At 36.5% G+C, this 27,980-nt stretch overlaps 1 protein-coding gene across 1 annotated transcript; it reads left to right on the top strand.

Annotated features, from left to right (window-relative positions):
* The first annotated feature begins 556 nt into the window (after window positions 1–556).
* Window positions 557–27,090, top strand: LOC121428596 (allograft inflammatory factor 1-like). The gene is made up of 6 exons (XM_041625351.1): window positions 557–1,005; window positions 18,202–18,263; window positions 19,730–19,796; window positions 20,520–20,561; window positions 23,446–23,608; window positions 25,946–27,090. Exons 1-6 carry the CDS (start codon window positions 969–971, stop codon window positions 26,028–26,030), a joined length of 456 nt encoding a protein of 151 aa, XP_041481285.1. The 5' UTR covers window positions 557–968; the 3' UTR covers window positions 26,031–27,090.
* The last annotated feature ends 890 nt before the right edge of the window (window positions 27,091–27,980 follow it).

The following is a 27,980-nucleotide window of genomic DNA, read 5'->3' as shown; positions in this document are numbered from 1 at the left end:
CACATTATAACAACAAATCACAGAGTAAATGCGCAATCGAAGCAGAGTATATAGGTTCAAGCACAAAATATATATTTAATTTCAAAACAATAATATTCGGCGATTCCCAGAGCGATACAGCAAATCTTTGAATCTTAAGGCATATAAAGTACCCTTTACGTTTCCTAAATGTTTCTGAAAGATCAATTACAAGGTCAACAGATTGCAATCTTTACTGTTTTGTTACCCCTACCCCCTCATTAATCCTCCTCAAAGGGGGGAGGGGGTGTATACCTAATAATAATTATTCTAGTATCGTTTTCGAAACTGAACTTGTACAAGGAAGACGTGTATATATATCTGCTGGAGAATCGAAGAGGATAAATTGGACCTTCACCAAGATTAATATTTACAATGAAGGACTAAATGTTCAGACTACGTTTATCTTTGCTTGAACCGCTTTATGAAGTGGGAACCAAATATAATATTTTCAAGAATACGGAAACGAAAGGAATATTCCCCCAGCGATCTTACTTCCGTGTTGCCCTCGCTGAGCAGACGATACGCAGCATGTTGTTAAACTATCGATAGCTGGATGCCGAGACAAGGATTTATACACACAAATCACACACACATCACACACACAAGATGTAAATGAATGCTTTCGAGCATATCAGGGTCATCGTCGTATTCAGTTACACATCCAAGCAGGATCGCAAAGTGGTCGTGGTGAGGAAAGAGAGTCAAAATAAGGAACGAATGTCGCCGAAATAGCGCATTATAATCCAGTGTATAAGCGGTGGAAAAAAAAAGTGTGTGCGCTCGTCACGCCTAAGGATAGAAGATCGCACGTGTTGGTGTATATTTGGGTCCATTTGGGTATCAACAAAAGAAGGGGAAAACCGGAATCTGGGTTGAGTATTATAATCATCTCGATAAAAAGCGGTCATTTTGAGGATCAGCTTTGAGGGACAAGGAAGCACATCATCATGCCTCGTACAACTTTTGATCGTTCAAACGTGCAAGGTAAGTGAAATATTACTATCAAGGAACTATTATCCATGATACTATCGTTCCCGAATCATATTGCACGCTTTGTGACAGGAACGAGTAGATAATGACATCTGCAGTCGAATGCGTGGATGTGTATAGGCGTGCATTCAAGGTCAGCAATTCTGATGTGATCATACCATGGACCTACTTTTTACTATTTTTTTTCAGTGTACCAAGTGTATCACTTTATGGCAGGTGATATGTATGTAGGCCAATGCTAAAGCCTGAAGACTCTATCCATCCATGGTCCATTATTAACATGATTTTTTTTCTTGACAATGATTCTTTTTAGCCCCCCCCGGAAAAAATCATGTTTGCGGGATTCTATATTCTTAGGGTCACATTGGGTCGTTTATCTTTGATCATGGCTCCGCATGGGAAACGTGTGTGCTGCGTACATCATACACTCGGCAGTACCCTGGAAATCAGGAAATCAGATTGGTATACCAATCTGATTTCCAGGGTACTGCTGAGTGTATATGCAAAAAATAGAAATGTAATTACCTTCATCTTGGAGCGAAACATTTTTTGTTAATTCTTTAAAAAAAAATTCTCCAATACCAGCACTCCTCTTAAAAAAATATCATTTGTACTAAATGGAAAATTTCTGGTTAAACCTAATAGAGGAGAATTGTAGCCTTCCATCAGTCCATGATTATCACAAACTCAGGAGATTACCATTTTGTTTTTACTTCAAACCTTTACAGTCAAGTATGGCCTATGGTACCCAGTTTAATTCTTTCTTTGGTAATGTATCTCAGATGCTTGCTTAAGAATAACTGAACGGTGTTTTCAGGATCCATGGACATCAGTAAGTTCAGTTATTCTTGTACACTGCAAAACTCAGGTGTTGATTTAACACCAGCCCGGAAGTATTGACAGTGTTGAAACAACACCAGTTTGGAATCAAACCGATGCTGTTTTAATAATAATTGGTAATGTATAAACACCTATCTGGTGTGGACATAATATAGATTCCGGGCTGGTGTTAAATCAACACCGGTGTTTTTGCAGTGTAAAACTGCAGAGCAATAATAATGAGCCCAGTCGTTGTACAACATAGGCCTATAAATATATATATTCACTCAAGATATACCCGCATATCTCATTCTCCGGAGTCACAAGTCACGATCTTTGACACGACACGTATCTCGATATAGCTGGGTTCCTGCTCGAGGCATACTATGTACCCTGAGATGTTATTGTATCAACATATCACAATCATTATCTTATGATAAGAATCGGTGAATAAACAACGACCAAAATAGTAACTGATGACAGGGGACGCTTCGAATTGTTTTTTTACATGTACGGAACACATGACCCTCACCCCATTTCACCATCCACCCCTCCCCTGGAGCCCAACCCCAAGGGCTGTACAATGTAGTAGCATAATAGGCCTTAGGTGCATGATGTGAGATTATGCGATTATCATGATCGTTGTCATGACGATTATCATGTGCATGGGACAATAATCAGTAAATTGATTTGTGAAATCCCACAACATGGGGATATATTGCACAGCAGTGGATCTAGGATTTTTAAGGGGGCACTTTTCGTTCCAAACTATATATCCGCGCCTGTGAGATCAGGAACCACCATTATTTTCTGATTTAAAATCATTATTAACCCATGGTTTTACCCATTTGATCATTTTGTATGAATACAAATATTCAATTCAGGGCCTACATGTAATCTCTAGAGTATCATCTTTCACCTGAAGAAAATGGAGAATTGCTGCCCACATCTTTTCCTCCGTAATATTTCAAGCAAATTAATCATTTGAAATCCGTTATTTTTAGCGATGTAATCGTTGTAATAATACATTTATTTGCCTTTGGAAATATCCGTTATACATATACAGGAAACTGCTTCTCACTTTCTTCTCTTGCGACAGTCCCGTCTCTTTTTTGTTTCCTTGTAATTGGCATCATGAACGGAATATCTGTATAGATACAGTACGAATTCGTAGGTTTATGTCGGAACAATAAACCATATCGATTTCTGTTCAGAATTTCGTCCTCTAAACCTGTGAATAATAGTGATAGAAAAACAAGGACAAGGGTTGGACAATATATATTCAGTAGGCCTATTGGGTCGTGGTTTTAGATCCACGCAGTTTCGAAACCCAAAACCTTTCAACCTGATAGAAATACAGCATGAGGTAGGTGATAATAAAATGTGAATGCTAGAGAACAAAATTTATATTACACTAGTATATATCTACACTATGTGGTTTTTTTATGTAACCTTTATCCTCTTATATTTTTAAAAGTTTGGGGTTGAATCTGTTAGCTACGTTTTTTTTCATCCATGTTAAAAATATTAACTCCAACGTGAAATCAACTTTTTAAACAAGACATTTTCTATTCTAGCCTATTCCTTTATCTCACTTTTTTCAAAACGAAAATACTTGGCCATAAATTCTGGTTTGATTAATTACATGAATTTGTGCTGTTTACCAATCAGTCGTATTTATAGAAGGTAATTTATCACCGAAACTATCTCTATGTATGACGAAAGTTTGATTAAAGATGATAAATGATCAATTGTTTTGCATTATGGGAGTGTGATTTCTTACTGACAATCATACTCGTTGAAGTCTAATTTAATTTTTGCTATTAGCTTATAGAACATGAAAAAATGCACCGATTGTAAAATAGAAGAGTATAGACCCATCGTCTCGGACACCATGAGAGCTTGGGCGAAGACACCTGTAGCTATGTGACACGTATTACGACAAAAAAAAAATATTCAGAAAACTTTCGATCATGTTTCATAACTAATTAATGAATTTTGTAATCATTGTGATGCTACACCCTAAAAAATGAAGTGCTAATTCAGCTCTTAAAGAGCGTGTATAGTGACTGCACTTCGGAGTGCTGATTTGTCTAGTTCAAATTTGAACGAGAAAAATCAGCACTCCGAAGTGCAGTCGCTATACACGCTCTTTAAGAGCTGAATTAGCACTTCATTTTTTAGAGTGTATAAAGGCCAAATTATACCTGGTTTACATTTTATACCCTAAGATACAGCTTGTTACACTCTAAATTGTAGGGATGTAAAAGCAATCGAATTAGAGTGTAGTTGGGGACCAATCGAATTCTTGAGTTTGTAGTTTTAAACCTCGATGGATTTGATTTTCAATCATTTGAGCTTTGAAACGAATTTGTAGGATTCAAACTTAATCCAGAATAATTCGATTGGTCCCTAACTGCAGTCCAGCTGGATTTATTTTAAATCCCAGCAATTTTTAGTGTAAGGCAAAAAAATGTTACTGTCCTTCGTACATTTTAGCATAATGAATTGAATGCTAGATTTACTAAAGTTTTATTAAACAATAATACTGAAAATTCTTGCAGCCAATAGGTTTGATTACACAAGGAATCGTTGCCACCCAGGTCCATGGTTACACCGAACCTACAAGATAACCGTAACGTATTACAAAACACTATTGATATAAATTCTCCAAACATGAATTACATTTTTAAAATTGTATAGCTTATTGCAAACATGAAGAAAACATATTCAATCGGAAATTATATACCAAAATACATAAGTATCATTCGTACTATGCTTGCATTTTCATGGTGTAATAATTTGTCTGGTTTGAGATACATCATGGTCAGCTTCGATGCTATTGAGGCGGAACTAACCGGATTTCCAGTGCAATATTTCTTTCCAAACGACCATGTAAGAATATGAATATCCCACAACTGAATAAATTACTAGGTTAATATCATATTTTCGCACGACAATCGCGACGATAATGAGTACTGTATCCCAATAGGGCGATGTTGATATCAAACGTGATATTTTACTTGGTCAATATGATACATATTTTGTCATCGTTTTCAACACATTTTACCACTGTTACAAAAATCTACTATGACTGTTGTCTTGCACGGTTTTTATTTCATTCCGCGATGTACATGGAAACTTGTTTTGATCAATATGAATGAAATTCTTCACATTATGTCAACGATTTATTTTATTGAATATTGCTATTCAAGCGTGTAACTATAAAAGTCGGATTTACAATAGGAATTGGGAAAATATTTCGCTCGACAAAAATTGTGATTATTTGGGGGAGTTCCCACACGCATGATAAGTGAGTTACTTCTTCTCGACACGGCACAATGACCTTTTTCATCAAACTGAAAAGGGAAGCAGTGAGAGGAAAATAAACTGTTTGTATATGTTCCATTCTATTCATATAAAACCCCATGTAATTCCCCGTTTCCACTATTCAAAATACAAGTAGTTTTCTCGGTCACTGGAAAAGCATGGAGGCAAAAAAAGGAAGCACGACCGGGAAAATATGATGATTTTCTCTTTTATCCATTCTGGCAAAAATCCCCAAAGCATTCCCCGTTCTATACTCTGCCATCAGAATAATCTAAAATAACCTTAAAATGGAAAATTACGCAATACGCATGCAGTTGTGCGGACTTTGTTACCTTGTCCCATTGTCATGCCTGTGCATGGGATAATGTTGGAATAGTCGGGAAGGATATTTGCTCCAGTGACAATTGCTCCTGGCTTTATTTCATCTGAGGTTTACTGTTAATCCAGGATTGAAGTTGGTCATTCCATAGTGTGTGCACTCTAAATTACAGGGATTTAAAATAAGTCCAGATGGACTGTAGTTAGGGACCAATCGATTTCTGGATTTAGTTTTAATCCTAAAGACTTAAATTTAAATCTCAAATGATTTAAATTCAAATCTTTCGAGATTTAAAAATGAATTGAAATTTTGATCAACAAGTGGGTCTTCACACAAGACTAGCACAAAAATAACCTGCTGTTTCAATTTTTCCTTTAATACACAAGACATTGTGTAGGCTGCGTATTCAGACCACTCAAGTCAGCGCGTGCACAACAGACAACGCATGCGCGATGTTCACAGTCAAATATGAGGGGAGGGGTAGAAAATTCATATTTAAGTGAGAATTGACTGTCATAAACCTACAACTATAATTGATTATCATCAAATAAAAGAAAACTGTTCTGGATGATTGAAAATATATAATAACAACAATATCAATGATGAATGGTCATTATTCAAGTAAATAAACATGTATGAGCTATGACCCCTTTATTTCTTTTGAAAGGGGTATCAACCTTTCATCCCCTTTACCTCAACCATGTCTCTTTCTTCTCCTTTATAGGTCTTCTTATTCCCCGGTCCTTATGAATACTCTAGGACCGCCCACCCCCCCTTCTTTCTTATTTTTGTTTGATAAAACTGATTATGATTAGGGCCAGGAGGCAAATTAATTAGTACGATTATTACACGAGTATCTCATAGCCTACAACTCGCCCTGCCCGCCCAACCTAAATGGCTTCACCCGCGCCCTGTCTGCGTGATCTGTTTTTGTTTTTAAGTTCTCTCTTACCAAAAAAGTAAAGCACGTGGAAAAACACGTAATCAAATAAACATTTAAGATTAAAGGTATTGTTTAACTTTGTGAGCAGCCGATTTAAAAAATTCTCAAACCAAGATGAAACATGTGTACAAGTGCATGTATTAGAACTAATAAACCCTGAAAACAACCATTATTGAGAATGAAAAGCTAAAACTACAAGGCAAACCCGATTTTGTAAATAGGTGTCTTATAGACGCCTAAATAGTACACATAAGTGTATGGGATGAAATTAAGATGGTGTTTCCGGTCACCTTATATTTCAATTTTTGAAGCACTAAATAATTATTTTCGAACGCAATTTTTTCTGGGCTTCATTTTTGTAACATATCACAGACACAGGTGACAAGTGTGACCTTCTAGCTCAGATTTTTTAAAAATCAAACCAATGTTAACCAATCACCTTAAAGAAGTTCACATTCGTCATACCATCGCCATCTCTCTCTCCTCCTTTCTCATTCCCCTCTCTTTTCATTTATTTTTCTATCAATTTTCCTCCTTTTTTCCCCTCCCCTTCCTCCCGTCTCTAAAATACCATACCCTCTCTTCTGTTTCTTTGAAATATACTGAAACCCTATAAGCTTATTACCCCATTCGTATATATCCTCCCTGAAAACAAGCTGTATCCCCTCCAAAAATGAAAACAAAAAAGCAAATGCAGCACAGGACAATGAGGACATGGATGATATCATCTTATTAATGCACCATCCTTATACGGTGACACACCATTCTTTGTGTATTGAAGCGATCATGAGTCACAATAATCATCATATACATCGCATATTTTCTTCTAACCATCTGTTTGTTTCCAGATGACCACGTTGATCTTGAGTGCGTTTAACAGCAGGTTTCACCGACCCCCAAAGTGCGATCTCTCTGCACTGCAAAAACTCTGGTGTTGATTTAACACCAGCCCGGAATCTATATATGTCCACACTAGAGAAGTGTTAAACAACACCTATTTCGTTTTGGTCTAACACCAGATAGGTGTTTATACAACACCAAGTAGTATTAAAACAGCATCGGTTTGATTCCAAATTGGTGTTGTTTCAATACTTCTCTGGTGTGGACATTCCGGGCTGGTGTTAAATCAACACCGGAGTTTTTGCAGTGTGGCTGTGCATAGTCCCCTGTTATCTAAGACATGCATTTTCAATTCAGAATGAATTATAAGAATAAATGCAGTTCATAGTTATTCAATGATTTATTTTTTTAGTGGGGGTTACATATTTATACTATATTCCAAAGACAAAAGAATTCATTACTCAGAGAATGCATGGTCTTTACTCTTTTGCTCTATATCAGGATTTTCTTCCACATGTTCTATCCATATCTACAGCGATGACACTCAAATTAAAAAATATGAAGATGCTTAGTAATTAGATTTTAGATTTAGATTTTATACATGTCCGTGTCACAATATCAACATGTTGGCCTACACAAACAAATCAGGACAAAGGCAAATATATTAAAAGACAGTATCAGACATAGTTTTACAAAAATATAGTTATAGATCTTTTGGGAAAGTTTGAAATTTGATATAATACAATCATAATATCAATATTAAGGTCATGTTCTTTTTCTAGTGGGAGCCTCCATTTTCAGAAATTATGAATCATATAATCCCTTCCACATATTTCGAATGCAATTTTCTGATAATATGTCTGTTTTAAGTCGATTTAATGAATTTGGTATAAATGGCATTGACTTGTCATGATCGTCTTTGCTTGGTTTATATTTTGTTGAAAATAAAATGAATGAAAAAGAATTGAAAATCCGACACAGTTTCCAAATGAAGCATTCCGCGAAAGACTACATTTTTTGGCTGTTTGTTGTTACTGTTAAAAGGCAAGGGAGGATATAGATTTTGTCGCCTAAACGCTTCATCATATCCAATATCTAACATCATCACCTATGTGTGCAACCCAGGAGATATTAAATTCATATCAATGCAACATATTACAGTTTCACTTCGCTCTCAGTTCCCCATGGGTGAATCGATGTGTCAGGTCTATTTTGGCGGGAATGTTTTCACAGGGTGGCGTTACGCGTGCTGAGAGCCCAATTGATATATCAGTTAGATTTAATTTTAAAAAAGTGGTTCCATTATTATTGTTTTGATATGTAAGTTTTGTTATTCTCTTTAATTCTTCTTATTTGTCTTTATTTTTCAATAAGTATTCTCATTTTTTTGTTATAATAGTAATATGCAACATTTACATTGCCCTTAATAATACAATATTTCTAAGAGCCGCACACGATTACCCCGGGCCCTGTCGTAGAAAGAGTTGCGTTTAAACGCAAGTCAAAATATCAAGCGCAAGTCCCGAATGCGGGTGCTTCATTGGCTGAAAATCAAGCTTCGCAAGATTTTTTGAGTTGCGTTTGATCGCAACTCTTTCTGCATCGGCCCCCTGATCGGGTACTCGAGCATTCAACGAATGTCTTCCTATCGGGTACCCATTTAATTTACCTGGATTGAGAGTGGCAAATGAAGATAAACACCTTTCCAAAGGACACGAGTGCTGCGGTGGGATTCGAAACCCGGATCTCATGTTTCGAAGTCTGAAGACTTATTCACTGAGCCACAACAATTCTGTAATGGTTAATATCGCTTTCTCCTAATTGTCCTTCTTTAAACTCCTTGCTTCTCTTCCCCATCTTCTCTCTTCGACGTTCTGACTTTGAGGCAAAATTAATTAATCAAATAAAGTAAATGAAAGTAAAATTGAAATCTTATCATCGTTATTCTTCTTCTTCTTCATTTTTGCCCCCTCCTTGTTTGTTTTCCATCAGATTAGAAACTGAAGCTGTTGTAGAAAATAATATTTTCTAATGATTTTTCTTTATTGAAAATCATAGAAACGAAGACATACAACATAAAATTAATGACAAATTGCAGAACAGAGACTACAAACACATAGGTAATACCGTATTACGAGTACTATTGATGGAACTAAAAATAGCCGCTTTTTCTTTACCTCACACGTATACACACTGAACATTAATGTACAAGATACTTGGTGTGAAATGTAGATGTGACATTTTGATACCCCATGGTTCCAAACAGGGGTGTAGTTTCACACACCTCCCCTCCTTCTACTGCAGAGATCAGGCCAGATTGGAGGGGCACTTGTTTGGGAGATACATTATTTGGAATGGAGGAGGGGGGGAGTTTGGTATGTTCGCGTACCATTGGAGAGGGAGGGGTATGTATAAACAAACAAAATGTGAGAAGATTGGTATTACTAAAGGGGCAATAGGGGTAGTAGTAGTATGTAGTAGTAGTAGTAGTAGTAGAAGTGGAAGCAGCAGAAGTAGTAGTAGTAGTAGTAGTAGTAGTAGTAGTAGTAGTAGTAGTAGTAGTAGTAGTAGTAGTAGTAGTAGTAGTAGTAGCAGTCGTAGTAGTAGTAGTAGTAGTAGTAGTAGTAGTAGTAGTAGTAGTAGTAATGGTAATAGTGGCGGTGGTAGAAGTTGTAGTAATAGTGGAAGAAGTAGTAGTATTGGTAGTAGTAGGCTTGTAACTTTTTTTAACTGTGAGTTTAGAGTCTCTTACCCGAATAAACGGTATACATCGTATGATTTTGGATATGAAAACACATAATTGATGAGTGTACTTATACCTCACTTTCTTTCTGAATATCTGATATTCAGCCAAAAAAATGAAATAAAACACCCTCATCAAACAAGTGATAAGACGTTAGATTACAAAGTAATTAAAATGGACAGACGTTGTGAAACATTATATTTCCTCATGAACCTATTCATTTTCTTCTCACTCTTTTCCTCGTTCTCTCTATTACTTTTGATTATACTACTACTACGACTACTACTACTACTACTACTACTACTACTACTACTACTACTAGTAGTAGTAGTAGTATTACTACCACCACCACTATTACTACTACTACTACTACTACTGCTACTACTACTACTACTACTACTACTACTACTACTACTATTAATACTACTACTACTACTATTAATACTACTACTACTACTACTACTACTACTACTACTAGTATTACTACCACCACCACTATTACTACTACTACTACTACTACTACTACTACTACTTCAACAACTACTACTACTACTACTATTACTACTACTATACTATTAATACTACTACTACTAGTATTACTACCACCACCACTATTACTACCTCTACTACTACTTCTATTACTACTACTACTACTTCAACAACTACTACTATTTCTATTACTACTACTACACTGCTGCTGCTGCTGCTACTACTACTATTACTACTTCTATTACTACTACTACTACTACTTTTTCTACTGCTTTTACTAGTAGGCCTATACTTTTACTACCATAGGCCTGCAATCACTGTCATTCATTTAACATCCCTAACCATACTGGTGAATGTAGGCATATAAGTATTCCCCATGTGTACTAATCGATAGCATGCCTGTATTGTAATTCCCTCTTGTAACACCTGGTTAAAGAGTCTATTACAATGTAGATGGATTCTACGTTGGCGCCATTTTCACACCCAATCCATCATGAAGGACAGTGTTATTATTGAACCCAACGGTGGACGTGAGAAACTACTATCCCATCTCAACAAAGGGCAATATATAAAACTATTTCATCTAAATGGCACATAGGATCACTTGGTCGTGGATGTGGGTAAATGATGAGTTCCATATTTTCAAGAATCACGTGATATTATGATACACACTTAAAATTTTGGGCAACATGCTGTCCTCTGTCATGACTGTGTTAGGTAATGTATGTTGGTAATAATATATAAATATATATATATATGTATATATATATATATGTGTGTGTGTGTGTAAAGTTATACATGTACAACAGCTTTTGGCAACTCTTTTTATTTAAATATTGTAAAGAAATGGATGAAGAGGACAATGGTAGGCGTAGCTTAAATCAAGGTTCCCCAGAGCTATCTACCCTTTGGAAAAATTGGTGATGCCGAAAATATGTCACAAGCTGGGGGCCCGGGTTCGATTCCCGGCAGAGACATTTTTCGGCATCACCAATTTTTCCAAAGGGTAGATAGCTCTGGGGAACCTTGATTTAAGCTACGCCTACCATTGTTCTCTCCATCCATTTCTTTACAATATTTAAATAAAAAGAGTTGCTAAAAGCTGTTGGACATGTATAACTTTACACATTTGTATTTCTTCTCCCATACATGTACTGTATCGAAGCAATGATAGCTTTGATCCAGCTGAGGCATGGCGGCTTGTCTTGTTCTAAACCCGCCTTCACCCGACAAAGGAAATTATAATTGTTATAGTGTCGAAAATCTATCTGACGGTCAATCGGATTCGGTTCGGCCTAACCATTAACCCGTCTCTGTGGTCTAGTGGTTAAGGCACTGGCGTTCAAAGCTGCGGGCCCGGGTTCGATTCCCGGCAGAGACATATTTTCGGCATCACCAATTTTTCCAAAGGGTAGATAGCTCTGGGGAACCTTGATTTAAGCTACGCCTACCATTGTTCTCTTCATCCATTTCTTTACAATATATATATATATATACATATAAACTCTGGGCAATTATTATCCAATTTAGCGAATTTATTACCCAATTATTAGTTTTTATTACCAAATTTGGGCAAATTTTAACCAATAGTTGAGTGGAATGTAGGTCCTATGTTGCCGAGTGTTGGTTAAAAGTTGGACATTTTAAAAGTGTAATAATTGCGATTAATACAATATTCTGAAGTGATAAATACGCTTTGAGTTTGAGATATTTTGTTACTAAATAAATTAAAATTAATACATAAATAAAGTTAACAAATGGAAAGTGAGGCGTAATTGGTTTAAAGTGGTTGGTTAAAGAATGGAGGAATGAAGATAAAATGAGTGATGAAAGGGATGGGGAGACAGATAGATAGAGAGAGGTATAGTTGGGGTATGTGGGATGGGATATATAAGCAGTTAGGTGTGACATTATTGGCCTCGTTGGCGAGCAGACGTTACAATACAGATCACTATGGCTCTCGTGTGAACCTCCAGATATAGATATAAATCATTTACCTGTAATAAAGACCGTTACTCGACCCTCACTTTCCGGCGTTTGATATGAGAAGTTATAAGGTCTGAAGCACTGGCGGATCCAGGGGGGGCGGCCCATGCCCCCCCCCACCTCCCCACTTGAGAAGCAAAATTAAATTTGTAATGTAAAAATGCCGTTAAAACAGAAGTGTGCTTCCCTTTTGAAAGTGAAGGCCCCCCTTTTTTTTGCTTGTAAAAATTTTCCCCAGAAAATTGTGCCCCCCTGGAAATTCCTGGGTCCTCTCCTGTCTGAGGATCACACGGGCTATGTTTGTTTTGCTGTGGCTTAATGTACTGTATGTCTTTTTCTCTGACATTTATGAACACATTTTTTTAGTGGCGTATTCGTAGGTTTAGTCACTGTTTTGGGGAACAAAATTGAAAATGAGAGATAGGGAGGAAGAGTAGAAGAAGAACACGAAGAAGAAGGGGGAGAAGAGGAAGAAGAGAAGAAGGAGGAGAGGGAGGCAGACCACAGAGGAGGAGAAGGAGGAAAAGAGAAAATGATATGAGAGAATCGTGTATATCTTTTTTTATTTAGATTTTTGTATCGTGATCCTATGTAATATACCGTCAGCTTATAAGTTATTTTTTTAGTCATCCAAAATCACATTAATGATAGTCGGTTATAATATTATATTCACATATCTTTGGATTATTCTCACATTTCACATTTGTGAATATTCATACAAAATAAATTGAAAATGCTACGATTTTGCGATTTCATTTAGATTAAAAAAAAAATCATGCTCTTGTTGACTTCCTGATGACCCAATATGATAATCACTTAGGCCTACATGTATATTCCTAATCCTAATTCTGGTTTGATTTAAACTCTGGTCTAAAATTGTGGTGTAGCTATGGAAAGCCAAATGTTACACAAATCTCTTGCAGTAAATGTTCGATTTATCAACCCATCTATCACTCTATATGTCATAGCTCTCTGGGAAAAATAACTGAATTTGTTATCCTTGCCACTATTGCATGATAAAAGAGTGATGTGAACTTATAAACGTACAATGTTAACACAATTTCGACATGTTTGGCTTTCCATAATTTAAGCACAGAGTTAGACCGTGGCCTATAAATTGAATACGAAAAAAGAACAGCTACTAGGTACCCCACAATGAAGTCCCTTGCGTTAATGGAGGAACTTAGTTCAGGAAATCTTATTGCTGTAATCCGAGTATTGTCTTACTTATCTTGGCATGATAATGCAGTATATATCTACCCAGTGTTATACAAAGACAATGTCTTGGTATGATAATGCAGTATATGTCTGCCCATGCAGGGTTATACAAGGAAACGATACGATAATCTATTATTGCATTCCCGGAGAATGTCGATTACTGATAACTTGGTTTCGAATGTGCTCAGTCAGGACCTAATGTCAATTGGTATAATGTTTCATTTTTATTTCAATTTTGGTTTCTATAGGTGTTTAATGGTGGGGCCATGGAAAAGAGCACTCTAGGTTTTATTCAAGATCATTTGCTAAAGCTGTGTTATTGATTATTAAAAAGTATTTCTTTCTCTCCTGTACCTCGATCCCCGGTCAAAAAGTCCATCTTTTTAAATTTTAAAATAAGTATTTTGTCATTAGAAGAGGTAGACGTCAATTCCCATAATTCAGTTTCACACATTCCTCTCTCGATAAAGATCAGCATCGACCGGGACTGGTGGCTCAATGGTAGAGCGTCCGCCTCATGAACGGGAGGTCGTGGGTTCGATCCTCGGCCGAGTCATACCAAAGACGTATAAAGACTGGACCTTCTGCCATCTTGCTAGGCGCTCAGCATTTAGATTGGAGAAGGGGAATAATAACAGGGCCCGCTTGTCGAACAGTTTCCTACTGGAGTGGCTACCCTGGGTGAATTATCGAGGGATGATTTAATACAAGGGCATACCGATGGGGTGCCTTGGGGGAGCCTCGACCGCAAAAATTTTCACGACTGAAAAAAATGAGGAAATAAAAGAAGAGGAGTGAAGTAGGGTATTATTTGCTAAATGTTATGTCAAAATCCATCACGGAATCATATTTTCTTATGAAAAGGTCGCTAGGTCGCAGCTTTTTATAATTTTTGCCCTACCTCGCCATGTCTGCCCCCTATTTTGGGAAAGGGGGGGGGGGCTCATTACGCCACATATTAAATCTCCAAAATAGATCATTTTTTATTAGTTTCTATTTCTATTCAGTTTGAGAAACAAGTGCATGTATAAAACCAATTGATATAGTGTTCGACAACTGAACTGGGTATATCATGCAGGCCTATATATTACGAACATCCGTATGTTTTCACCTCTGGAATCATAACGGGCAGTTTCTTTGTGTGGGGACAATGCCATATTTCATTCCTCCTTCCTCATACCATGTAAACGTGACATCAACAACACGTATGAATAATATTAAATATAACACACATATAAATTCAGGTTTTAGATCATTGTAATGTTGATGTAATGGCAAATATCTATTATAAACCGAGAGAACGGAAATTAGAAACACATCTACGTGTAGGCATGACAATGCAAAAAAAAAGATTGCAAAGACATAATCAACATGTAGAACAGTCATGTTCCCCCCTTCATTTTACTCATCACTACTACCACCACATTATCTATCAGTGAAAGTGCTACATTTTTCCTGTTTTTTCCTTGGCACATCCGCTGTCCCGGATTTCCCTCTCGGTGAATATAATCGAATACGAACTCAGACCGTTCGACAAAGTTTAAAGAGAGTGCTGAAGTTTGTTTTATTTGAGTTCTATATATTTCATTCTGAATAATTTTGATAACTCTCAATAATTTCATTGCAATAGATCACGAGATGAAGAATAAATTGAAACAGGGGCGCATCCAGGATTTTCCCAAAAGGGAAGGGGCTTTTTTTTCACTTAGAGTGAGACTATAGGCGCCGCTTTTCCGTCGGCGGCGGCGGCGTCAACTTCAAAATCTTAACCGAAGGTTAATTTTTTGAAATGTCATCATAACTTAGAAAGTATTTGGACCTGGTTCATGAAACTTACACATACGGGTAATCAAATATTACTGAACATCCTGTCTGAGTTTCAGGTGTCATGATTAAGGTCAAATGTCACTTAGCTAGGGTCATCAAACTTTGGCCAAGTTGGGGTTATTTGTTGAATTACCATTATAACTTTGAAAGTTTGTGGATATGATTCATAAAACTTGGACATAAGAGTAATAAAGTATCACTAAACATCCCGTGCGAGTTTCAGGTTACATTGAGCAAGGTCAATGGTCATTTAAGGTAAATGAACTTTGGCCATTTCGGGGGTATTTGTTGAATTAACATCATAACTCGTCTTTGGTCACATGATCAAGGTCAAATTTTATTTAGGGTCAATGAACTAAGTATTGTATCATTATGTGAATTGTGTTTTTTTTTAATAATCATTTCATAGTAGTTTTCAAAGTCAGCACTGCTGCTCAATCGCGTATAATGCAGGTGAGAGTGCCAGAGGCGCTCTTCTTGTTACAGGATAATTTTGACAAGATTGGGGAGGGGCGAGGTCTTCACTACCCAATTGAGGTCATTTAGTTCCGTATGTTTGACATATTATTCCCCTAGAAATATTGTCGGTGCCTCTGAAGGGGGGGGGTGTTGCACCCACAAATGTAATAACACCCACAAATGTAATAACACTTTACCCACAAATGTAATAACGCCCACAAAATAATGTAATAACACTTTACCCACAAATATAATAATTTTTGATCGCCACAAATGTAATAATGACTTCACCCACAAATGTAATAAATTTGAAGGGATTTTTGGCGAATCCGTTCTAAACTAAAATCCTATAGTAATGCGTTCATATAGCACAAAGTGCAAAGTCTTTGTTGGAGATAAGTCCAAAGTCTTTTTCCAGACCAGGTTGTTTCAAAAACTATTATATAAGTCCAGTCTTTTTTCCAGACCCGGTTGTTTAAAAAATTATTATATAAGTCCAAAGTCTTTTTCCAGACCGGGTTATTTCAAAAATTATAATATAAGTTCAAACTAAGATACGATAATGATATTCCAGTGGAATAAAAATGAGAATCGAGCGTAGTCTTTTCTCCAGACCCAGTTAATTAAGACCGGTAGAATTAATGTCTTTGTTGTTGTTTCAGCTTATATGGCTTATATTGTGAATATATGCGATAAGAGTAAATCGAGAATCAAGCGTAGTCTTTTCTCCAGACCTGGTTACTTAAAACTAATAACTAAAACCCTAATGTCTTCATATAGCACAAAAGTGCAGTCTTTTTTCCAGAGCCGGTTAATTAAAAAATTACATTATAAGTCTAAACTAAGATACAATAACGATATTCCAGTGGAATAAAAATGAGAATCGAGCTTAGTCTTTTCTCCAGACCCAGTTAATTAAGACTGGTGGAATTACTGTCTTTGTCGTTGTTTCAACTTAAACGGACTAACGAACCTTCGAAATTACGAACCTTATCTCGTTTTCGGACCAATGAACCTTCGGAATTGCGAACCCCATTTCGTTTTCGGAATAATGAACATTCGGAATTTTCGAACCTTCTGAATAACAAAGCGTCGGAATTACGAATGTATGCGGAACTTGTTTGAGGGTTTTATCTTTAACATAAACACTGAGTACCAGTTCAAACTAGAATTCTTCAATTTTATGTCATGTGATCTGGTTAATATTATTCCTTGAGAAAATATAGGGATTCTTACTTGATTTATTATATTAAAGGAAATAATTATGTTTGATAACACAAACGGAATAAAATGCATGTTTGGTTTAAATTATGCGTTTGGCACGATTAGTAAAATTACTTAATTAAAAAAAGGGGGAAATGAAGTAATCTTTGAGCGGGAGTTATGCATTGTGTAAAAATGTTTGTAATATTAAGATCATATTGTTGCAAATTGCTCTTTGTCTAGGAATATGGAGTCATTTATATTGTCCACGCATGAGCAAAACGAGCCACGCGGATGATAAATGTACTGGTTAATAAACACGCTCAACATTAAATCCCCATCCCACAGAGACAAGACCGCTGAAAGACCTTTGAAAGACCATAAATTCTGGTTGATCTTTCAGAGGTCTCTCAATGAACCTACAATGGTCTTTGATGTCTTACACAAGTCCTGACCAATCTTTCAGTGGTCTTCGTGGTCTTCATGGGCTACAAAACTTTTTAAACGTTTCAAAACAGTCTGACAACGGTCTTACAGGAAAATGGTCTTTCAGCAGTCTTTCAGCGGTCTTTCGATGAACTTTCAAAGGTCTTCATAGTCTTTCAATGATCTTTCGGCAGTCTGTCAAGATTTTTGCGGATATTACTGTAAGACTCATGAGAGATCATTGAAGAATTATTGAAAGCCCAGGCAAAGTCCATGGAAAGAATTCTGAAAGATCACTTGTTGCATAAAAGATATCTGAAAGACCATTGAAAGATCTCTGTAGGACTAGTCTAAGACCAGTAAGACAAGACATATTCATCAGTCTTTCAGAGTTCTTTGAGGGGTCTTTCTGACTCATTCCACAGAGATGAAAAATTTCAGTGATCTGGAAGACCGCTGTGAGACCTCACCAATTTTAAGTCTTTCAGTGGTCTTTCAATAGTCTCCGTTCTGTGGAATAAGTACGGTTTAAGTCTAATTACACGTTTAATCACGATTTTATTTTGCTTCTCAATTTATCATCCACAGGTGGCAAGGATTGGGGAAGGGCCAAACAAATACAAGAAGAAAACATAGATGTAGATATCGAGGTGAGGATGAACTCGCTTTTCGCGACAAATGATGGATTCAATAACGTATATGAAAATGCATTGCCAAATACCCTTCCTGACAAAGCACATCCAAGAAGTCTTTGTCGAAGTTTTATGAATCAAAACAGCAGTTTGGTCCTAGGCTTCGGACAAAGGACATAATTATTTGCAAGTTTTTTGTCGGCTCCGAAACTGAGGAAGAAGCTGCTGTTCCAGTTCGCCAATTTTCGACAAAAACCAACAAGCTGCTTATTGTCATTTGTGTATTTTCAATAGATTTACTGTGGTCTTGAATCCGTCGCATGTCGTGGAGCAAAATCCCTTTACCGGCATCAGATGACGATGACCATCTAAAATGTGTATACTTATACTTCAGATATTATCAATCGTAGATTTTTTTTTAATCCAGGCACATCATAAGAAATTTTCTTTATTGGTTATTAAAGTGCAGGGTAATCAAGAAGTGTTTTGATTTGAAAAATGTGAAAATGATAATAAATTTTGAATACTAGTAATTGAATTACTAGTATTACCTTTTGGCTACTATTACTCAAGCATTTATTTTGCTTATACAGTGCGTCCCACAAAAACGAAACCAAGATTTAGCGATGATTTATCAGAACCTAATCATAAATACAAGAGACAAATGACCTAACAATGTAACGTTTAGAACGTCCTCTTTCATCTGAAATTACTTAGAATATTCATTCACGCATGAGTGAGCAAACGCAATTTCAAGAAAGGATGCAAAAAAAAATCATTTGGCGGGGGTATCCGAATTTCAAAAAGAAAATTACATGCCTAAAAAGTTCAATATCTGCTCTTTTATTCGATACCTTAAAGGACAAGTCCACCCCAACAGAAACCTGATTTGAATAAAAAGAGAAAAATTCAACAAGCATAACACTGAAAATTTCATCAAAATCGGATGTAAAATAAGAAAGTTATGACATTTTTTGGGGCTTCATTTCACAAAACAGTTATATGCACATCTCGGTTGGTATGCAAATGAGGGAACTAATGACATCACTCACTATTTTGTATTTTATTATATGAAATATTTTTATTTTGTCGTCATTGTCATGTGAAATGAAGTTTCATTCCTCCCTGAACACGTGGAATTCCATTATTTTAACATTTATGGTAACAGTTATGGTAAATCATCGATAAATCTCAGTTTCGTTTTTTTACTGGTGCGCACTGTATGGTGGAAAGTCGCAGCCACACCAGTGAAAGCGATTCAAAATCGAGGAAAACTATTACCTATTTTCAATGGCTTGCAGCGTCGATAGTTTGGAACAGGTTTTGTTGATATGACTGTCACAACAGTTATTTTGTCCTGTTACAGAGGTTTTTTTTTATTTATTTATGTTTATAATGAACATGGGAAAGTGACGATGTATGTGGCATGTTACTGTTATGTTGATTGCAATGAATACATATGTATGTATTTTTTCTATTTTTAGGCTATTATAAGGGAAAATGATTATAAGGATGTCGAAGACCTAGAAGAGCAGTTGCAATCGTTTAAAGGTAAGGTTATTTACTGAATGTTTCATTTTTTTAAGTTGAACACGAAAGATTAGAGCATTGTTGCATCGCTGTATTACGGAAAAGATAATGATGGTAAAAATGGTATTCAAACATAGAAGAAGAAGAAGGAGGAGGAGGAGGAGAAGACGAAGGAGAAGAAGAAGAAGGAGGAGAAGAAGAAAAAAAGAAGAGGAGGAGGAACGTGAGGAAAAAGAATGAAGAGGTGAAAGATAATGAAAGATAATAGCAGAATGAGGAATGGGAGCAAAGATGAAGAAAAATAAGATATAGTGATGAGGATGGATATGATAATGGTGGTGATGATGATGATGACGATGATGGTGATGATGTTTATGATGATGATGGTGATGATGATGATGGTATTGGTGATGATCATGATGAGGAAGATGACGATTTTGATGATGATGATGATAATGATGATGATGATGAGATGGTATTGGTGATAATGAGATGGTATTGGTGATGATGATGATGATGGTGACGATGATGACGATGATGGTGATGATGCTGATGATGCTGATGAAGATGTTTGCGATGATGATGTTAGTGATGAGGAAAAGGGAGATGATGGTGACCATGAATGCAATCATGAATGCTTATAATTCTTCGGTTGAATTTATGATAGCACTTATATTTTATGAACAATCATAAAAATAAAATATATTGATTTTCACCATATCTAAATTATCATTTTCTTTTCAGCAAAATTTATGTTATACGATCTCGATGCCAACGGAGTACTCGGTAAGTATAATTTATTTCTTCCCTATTCCCCCCCCCCATTACTGTAACCGATATAAGTTTATGTAGAGGTTCAAATTTTAATTGAGAACAACAAAATTAATTAAGAAAAAAATAATAATGTAGGGGGCATTGCAAGAATATATTTGCGATCAATATTTTATTGGAAATTTCAGTTGCTTCTAACTTCATTCAACAATTCGTATGCAATGAACATATCATTTCATTCATACCCTACACGGAAATCTTCAAATTTTCATTTAATCAACCCAAATTGCTTATTGCACAGAGAGCCGTAAGACACCAGGTGGGTGTTTCATAAAGCTGTTCGTAAAGTTACGAACGACTTTACGCACGACTGGAACATGTTCTTAGGTCCTAAATCAATTACATAGGGACATCACATAGCACAAGAAAGGATCACCAGTCGTGCGTAAAGTCATTCGTAACTTACGAACAGCTTTATGAAACACCCACCAGGGGTCCGTTTCATAAAGCTGTTCGTAAGTTAAGAGCGACTTTAAGAACGACTGGTGATCCTTTCTTACGCGCTAAACCATTGCCAATTCATTATACCATTTACAACAAGAAAGGATCACCAGTCGTTCTTACCTTACGAACAGCTTTATGAAACCCCACCCAGGGTCCCGATTTATGGAACTCTTTACCATCAGAGTCCATCAAGAGATACTCGTCTCTTGATGGAACGAAAGAGTTTCAGTTTGGCGAGCCCTTCGTGTCTGTCAAAGCGCTTTTGGCTGCACCATTAGGGGTGCGACATGGTGCGATGGAACCCTCTGAACTCTCAAGTGATCAATTTGATTTGATTTGATTTGATTTGACTTCCTTATTTCATAACTAGCCTTGAATTTTTTTTCCAGTAATAATGACATTTAAAACAACAACGTTTTATTTAATCAGGGTAGCCATTTCTTTTAGAAAACTACTCTTCAAGCAGACCCTGCATAACATAACTCAGTGGCGGATGGGGGGGGGGTAAAGTCGGCCCGTGCCCCCCTTTTGAAGGGCACAATTAAAATTTGCAATGTAAAAAGGCCATTAAATTAGAAGTGTGCCCTCCTCCCTTGAAAGTGAAGTTCTTCTTTTTCGGGGGGGGGGGGGGCTTGTCAAACTTTTTCGTGGACGAAATGTCCTTATTTTTTATTTTTATTCTTTGCTTGTCAAATTTTTCCTTAGAACTGCATAAAACAACATGTTATTATCACCATTCTCTAATCTTGGCGGAATGTCCTATTTTTATATTTACGACTCGGGCGGGGTTCAAATTCAGCGTTGATTTAAAAAATAAAAAAATTATAAAAAGATAAGAGAGGGTCGAAAATAATCAGAAAGGGCTGCAGTATTATAATTGTCGACATCATGTAACTGTTCATTTTTTGTTCTGAATGAGAATAGTCAGAGGTGAAACTTAAATCATTACAGAAATTCAGGATACCATATCAAGCTCGTCGCATGAAATTGACGGTGTCCTTAAAGATGGAGGGGAAAAAGAGGAGAGAAGAAGGGCGGCGTTACAAGGCACATGGGGCAACCACCCCCTAAGAAGTGAAAGAGAAGGGGGAAAGGGAGAAAAAGAAGAACAAGGACGGAGATAAAAGAAAGAAATGGGAAAGAAGACTATGAAGAAGAGCGTTCTTGGTTGCGTAGTAATTTCCCTGTTATCCATGCAGTTATATGATGTTTATCATTCATGATCACTCTATTGAAGGATTTCAATAGTTCTAGTTCCGACAAACACCACAGGCATGTCCTTGCATTGTCTTTATATGATTTTTTTTACTCCTGCTGCATACATGCTGCCTTTTTTATTTGTATAAGTTTGTAAATCAACAGCCAATGGGGAATACCTTTAACAGAAATGGCATTGGATGTTGTTATATTGGTGTTTGTGGATGTATAGACAAAGTAATAAGATGAAGAAAAAAAATCATCGTCACCATTATGCCTATAGTTGTATTGTTGCCCTTCCACTTCTTATTAATATATACCAGCACCGCTCCTTTGAATAAGGAATTATTAATATTATTCATGGTTATACCACCTCTGTCCCCAGGCAGTGTCGCCCCTAACTACTACTACTACTACTGTTACTACTACTACTACTACTACTACTACTACAACTACAACTACTACTACTACTAATAATAATAATAATAATACGAATACTACTACTACTACTACTACTACTACTACTAATAATAATAATACTACTACTACTACTACTACTACTACTACTACTACTACTACTACTTCTACTACTACTACTACTACTACTACTACTACTACTACTACTGCTGCTGCTGCTTCTACTACTACAACTATTACTGTTGCTGCTGCTGCTGTTACTACTACTACTACTACTACTACTACTACTACTACTACTACTACTACTACTACTATATTGCTACTACAATATTTTGCTAGTTGGATGTAGCTATCTTTCCAACACAAAGCTGAGGAAAGGCATTCATATTGTGTGCATACCTACATGTATCACAATAAAGCAAGGAAAGTGTCAGTCAGCACGGTACGGATATATCAATTTCTTTGTCACATCTGTGGAGCGTTCCATGTACGAAATTAATTCGGACTTTTCCCCCGACAAGTCCCATTTTATCCGACAGTAACCATAGTAAGTTACCATGGTAACTGTCGGATGAAACAAGTAACAGTTCTTCTCAGCCAATCAAAACCAAGGATAGTTGTCGGATCTGACAACTTGTCGGACAAAAAAAAATGTTGATGAAACTCCCCTGACCTTATTTTTGGTCGCCAATCGAGTACTTTACAAAAAAAAATCAACTTTCTCTTTCTCATCATGAGCAATAATAGTTAATTACATGTATATATCCTTTTTTTTTTATAGATGAAGTTGATGTGTCGCATATGATGGAGAAATTAGGGCAGCCGAAGAACCAAATCGAGATCAGGAAGATGATCAAAGAAATCGACCTCAACAATAGTGGGAACATCAACTTCACGGAGTTCGTTACAATGATGCTTGGCAAAAAGAATAGCATCATGAGAGTGTAAGTGAACCTCTGATTTTTCGATTCGTCATCCTCTCATTCTATCACAGATAATTCAAATCATCATTCACATCCCCCTTTGAACGGACAGGACGTGGTAATCTGTAAGATGTAGTCATGTAGCAACCTTACTATCAGCGCTGACTAAATCTAAGATGGTTGACTGGCCAAGAAGCACTGTCCTATCACTGTCGACTGTCACTATAGCGACTGTCAGAGGATGATTATATTTGGTGCACCAGTTGTTTACCAACAGACCTATCCCGTTCATGTTAACAAGAAAGTATATAGGAGTATAAAATATTTTCAGCTCACGCTTCGCGCTGGCATTATTTGATTGGCGAGATGGGGTTTGTCTTCACAAGTTACTGCAAACAGTCCTTAACAGCCCCTTTTCAGGCTAGTGTATATGAAATTTCAGCTCGCGCTCGCATTAATTTTTAAAAGTGAAATATACATCTTCTTCATGATCACAAACATCCCTCAGAATGTTGATATTTCAGGACAAAATACATGAAAGTTCCAAAACTTGTGCTCACGCTTCGCGCTCGCAATATTTAATAAGGGCTTATGAGATGCAGTTTTCTTGTTTATAAGAATAAAACTAAGAAGTAACTGTTACTTAATACTCGAGTACTTGGTTGGGACTACCCCTTCAAAGAAACCAGCAAAAATCAGCTGTTATAGAAGTCGGTAGGGGAAAATGGGGCTGAGAATATTTCTGCCTCTCTTCCTCCTACTTGCGAAACTGGATCAGCCCCGATCTCCATTTCTTTATTTTTATCCCTTTTTTTCTTGGTGATTAAAATTTTGGAGGGATCCATTGCCCCGAGCCCTCCACCCCCCCCCATCTTTACGCCAGTTCCCCTATACATTTCCAACTGTGTTCATTTCTATCCGTATCCCGGTACCTCTTGCCTATTTCCAAGGAATCCTTGTGAGAATCCAAGGCTTGGATTGTCGGTTCCACACGATGAATGTCATCAACGCTGTCATCTCTGCGATTAGTCATCCGCCAATCTGGTTACCATGGCGATGAAAGCAACGCACATATCGAGTATGATCTCGGATTAGTCACCCGTCTAGTGTTTCCTGCGTGCCCAGTGCTGTGACGAGTCCCCGCGTAGAACGGGAACGTGGAAGTTCCTTTTTTGGCGGGAAACCCCGGCGTTTCTACTCCACAGCATACTTTCATGACCTTGCTTGCGTAACAATGGGATCATCAACTTGAGATTGAATCCCTTAAAACCAGTTGAAAACAATAAAAAGGAGACAAATAAAAGAAACTGCTTGAATGAATAACACGTTATGAGCATTTGAATATTGAGATCACTAATGTGAAGTAGTAACGGTCCCTGGTATACATCTTAACAGTTATTATGAATTAGTAGGCCTGAAGAAAATGAAACCACACGTACCATTGAACAGAACTGGGTGTAAACTGAAAAAAAGGTTTGCTTAACATCAGAGGCAGTTATCTTAAACATGCTATTTCATTTTTGTTCAAACCTGTGTTCATGATGTTAACAAAATGATTTTTTATTGAATAATGCCAATACTGAAAATTTTTAACCCTATCTAGGCCGGGGGGGCCTCGGAGGCCCCCCCCCCCCTCAACGAATCGCGCGGTATTTTCGCTGCGCGAAATTTTTGGACCGCGCTGCTTGCTGACTTTTTACTTTCAAATCTTGCGAAACTTTTGAGACCAATTTTTGCGTCACCCGGGTACGTGGTTCCGAAATTACACAACATTATGTAAGGGCATGTCAGACAAAAAACGTGGTATTGTGTACAAAGTCAATGCAAATTGTGTTTTCAGCCAAAATTCATAAATGTATGATTATTTTTATTTTTGCTGGTCTAAATGTAATTATTTTATGCTTTTTATGATCTTAGAAGAGTCCCCAACAACTTTCATTGAAAAAACAATGGAAATCAAAAGGTCAAAAAACAAGGAAATACATAAGAAATTGCAAAAACAATATAATACATAAGAAAATGATTTGATATCGCAATTTTTTTCAAGTACACTTGCTAAGAACACCACAAAGAGTTTCTATACCAACAGTTAGTACATTTGGAGCTTCATTTAGGGAGTTAGAGGGAAAAGTATGATTTCGCATACTAATTACGCATAAATTAGCATAATCACTTACATGTAATAGCGATTCACATGAAATGAATTACTACACAATTTTGTAGATTATGTCCCAGGCAACCCGCAGCAAAACTTTTTATGTCTTCATTTTCTTATTTTACGACCGATATTGACGAAATTTCAACGTTTGGCTTGTTCCTTTTTTAATAATGTTTTTTTTTCTTCCGTTTCTTCCTCAGGATTCTAATGTTTGAAGAAAAGAACAAGCCCAAGGAGAAACCAACAGGCCTACCTCCCAAGAAATCCTTCGCTGATCTTCCGTGAAACTCACCCCAAACCAACAAAATATGCAATTGATTTTGGTTATAGTTTATTTAATATTCTAAATCGTTGGCTGTATCGCTTCTGTACAAATCTCGGGATGTATATAGGGGCACGTTGAATTTTGGATACAGCGAAATGGAATTTTATATATACTGTTTTTTATGTTTATTGTTCCGGTCAAATGGCCAAATTCTTACCCTAAAGCAGTGTGAATGAGGTTACTTATACCTTTTTTGATAACGTACTAAAACCAAATAATCAACTCCTCTTGAAATATTTAGAAAACAGCTTTTATAGCAAACATTGCATAGTTTAGTAAATTGTTATTTTATTTACTGTATAGTACTTAGTTATAATCTTAATGGCAATCCGCCGCAATAAATTTTTATCACCAATGCATATTTGTCATTGAATTTATAAAAAGTCCCTAAATTATGATAAAATTAACTTTCGACATTAATTTCACATCGATTTGGTGAGACAATTTTATCAATTAATTAATTTACCATCTGATCTACTTTCATATCACAGGGTCAGAAACGTCAATTTTTTGTTTGTTTCATAATGAAGATCATCAGTTGAATATATTTATGAAGATAGGTATAATATATGTATAGATGATTCGTGCTTGAATAGCTTGTTAAATAGTCGCTTGTACGTACTGTAGTACATGATGCATATATTTGCCTGATTTATGTGTACAATTGGCATTTACGAATGAAGTATTTTCGTTTTAACATAGAGAAAGAATGGGTCTATTCGATAATGCCTTGGCTTTTAACAAACCGAATATTGATATGTTCTCATTGGGTACGACGTGAAAATTAGGCTCTTTTTTGACCGTATATTTCATGGCGTTTGTGATCTTATTAATATTTTTTCGTCATTTGAACTAATTGAGGTTTACGTTTTTGAAGACTTTGATGATGATGAAATAAAGTTTTTAAAGATGTAATACAGTGGCTGCGGAACCGATGGGAGTCGGGCCCCCACTTTTTTTCAGTAACCTTGTACCAAAAACCTGTAAATGACCATCAAATTTGAGTTCACTCATGTTCAGCCAACATTTCAAAAGTCGTAATATTGTAATACTGTACGCGCAAACAAGTGGTTTTGACTCTTATTTCAATCGGAAGGTTACGAGTTCGAAGCCAATGCTAAAGCTGAAAATTGATTTCCATTGTGCTGCATTCCACCTACATTCCTTTATATAAATTAATGTCTTGTTTTGTTAACATTGCATGGGTTAAGTGTGTGCAAAAGAAGGCGAAACATCGCTCGTCAAAAGACATAATGCCCTCCCCGATGCCATCATCCTATCATCACACTCCCTCTGTCGTATGTCCGTTGAAAACTAGGGAGGTTTCAGCAACACCCCCTCCCATTTTCATTCGTTTATTGTCCTCCTTGTTATGATTAACTGTAAATTGTATTTTTCGTCTCATGTTGTATAGCAATAAGACTGGGTATAAATATCAACTTCAGTATTTTCATTAGATATGCCTATTCGTTTTTATGCTTGGTCTGTGAGACTCACAATGTTATAATCATATTCACCTTCATCATGGACTATGTAAAAAGTAAATAAGCATGGTATTTGTTAACAATATCGTTTTATTTCAGTTTGTTTGTTGTTTATTGCTCTAGGTGTTGATGCATTGCTATAGTGATGGTGACGTACGGAAGCTTGAAAGTGCAGTCTGCTTGACGAGAGAGCGAGATATTTTATTTTTCCCAGGTCATAGTAAAAGTCTTATGTCGACTTATCAATATTGCAAGTCGACATGGTGCCAGTGCAAGGTATATGTTGCCATAACGATTAATAAGAACTTACATGTCGTTATGACAACATAATGTATCTTGGCAAGTCGACTTCTTAAAAAGTTATGTATTGCTATGTCGACAAAATTTCTTTAAAGTCGACAACTTGATATTTTATGTTGCATTGTC

This window comes from Lytechinus variegatus, chromosome 15, assembly GCF_018143015.1.
Source record: "Lytechinus variegatus isolate NC3 chromosome 15, Lvar_3.0, whole genome shotgun sequence".
Taxonomy (NCBI): domain Eukaryota; kingdom Metazoa; phylum Echinodermata; class Echinoidea; order Temnopleuroida; family Toxopneustidae; genus Lytechinus; species Lytechinus variegatus.
Note: the sequence above shows the minus strand (reverse complement) of the source record. Positions and strands in the feature narration are given on the sequence as shown.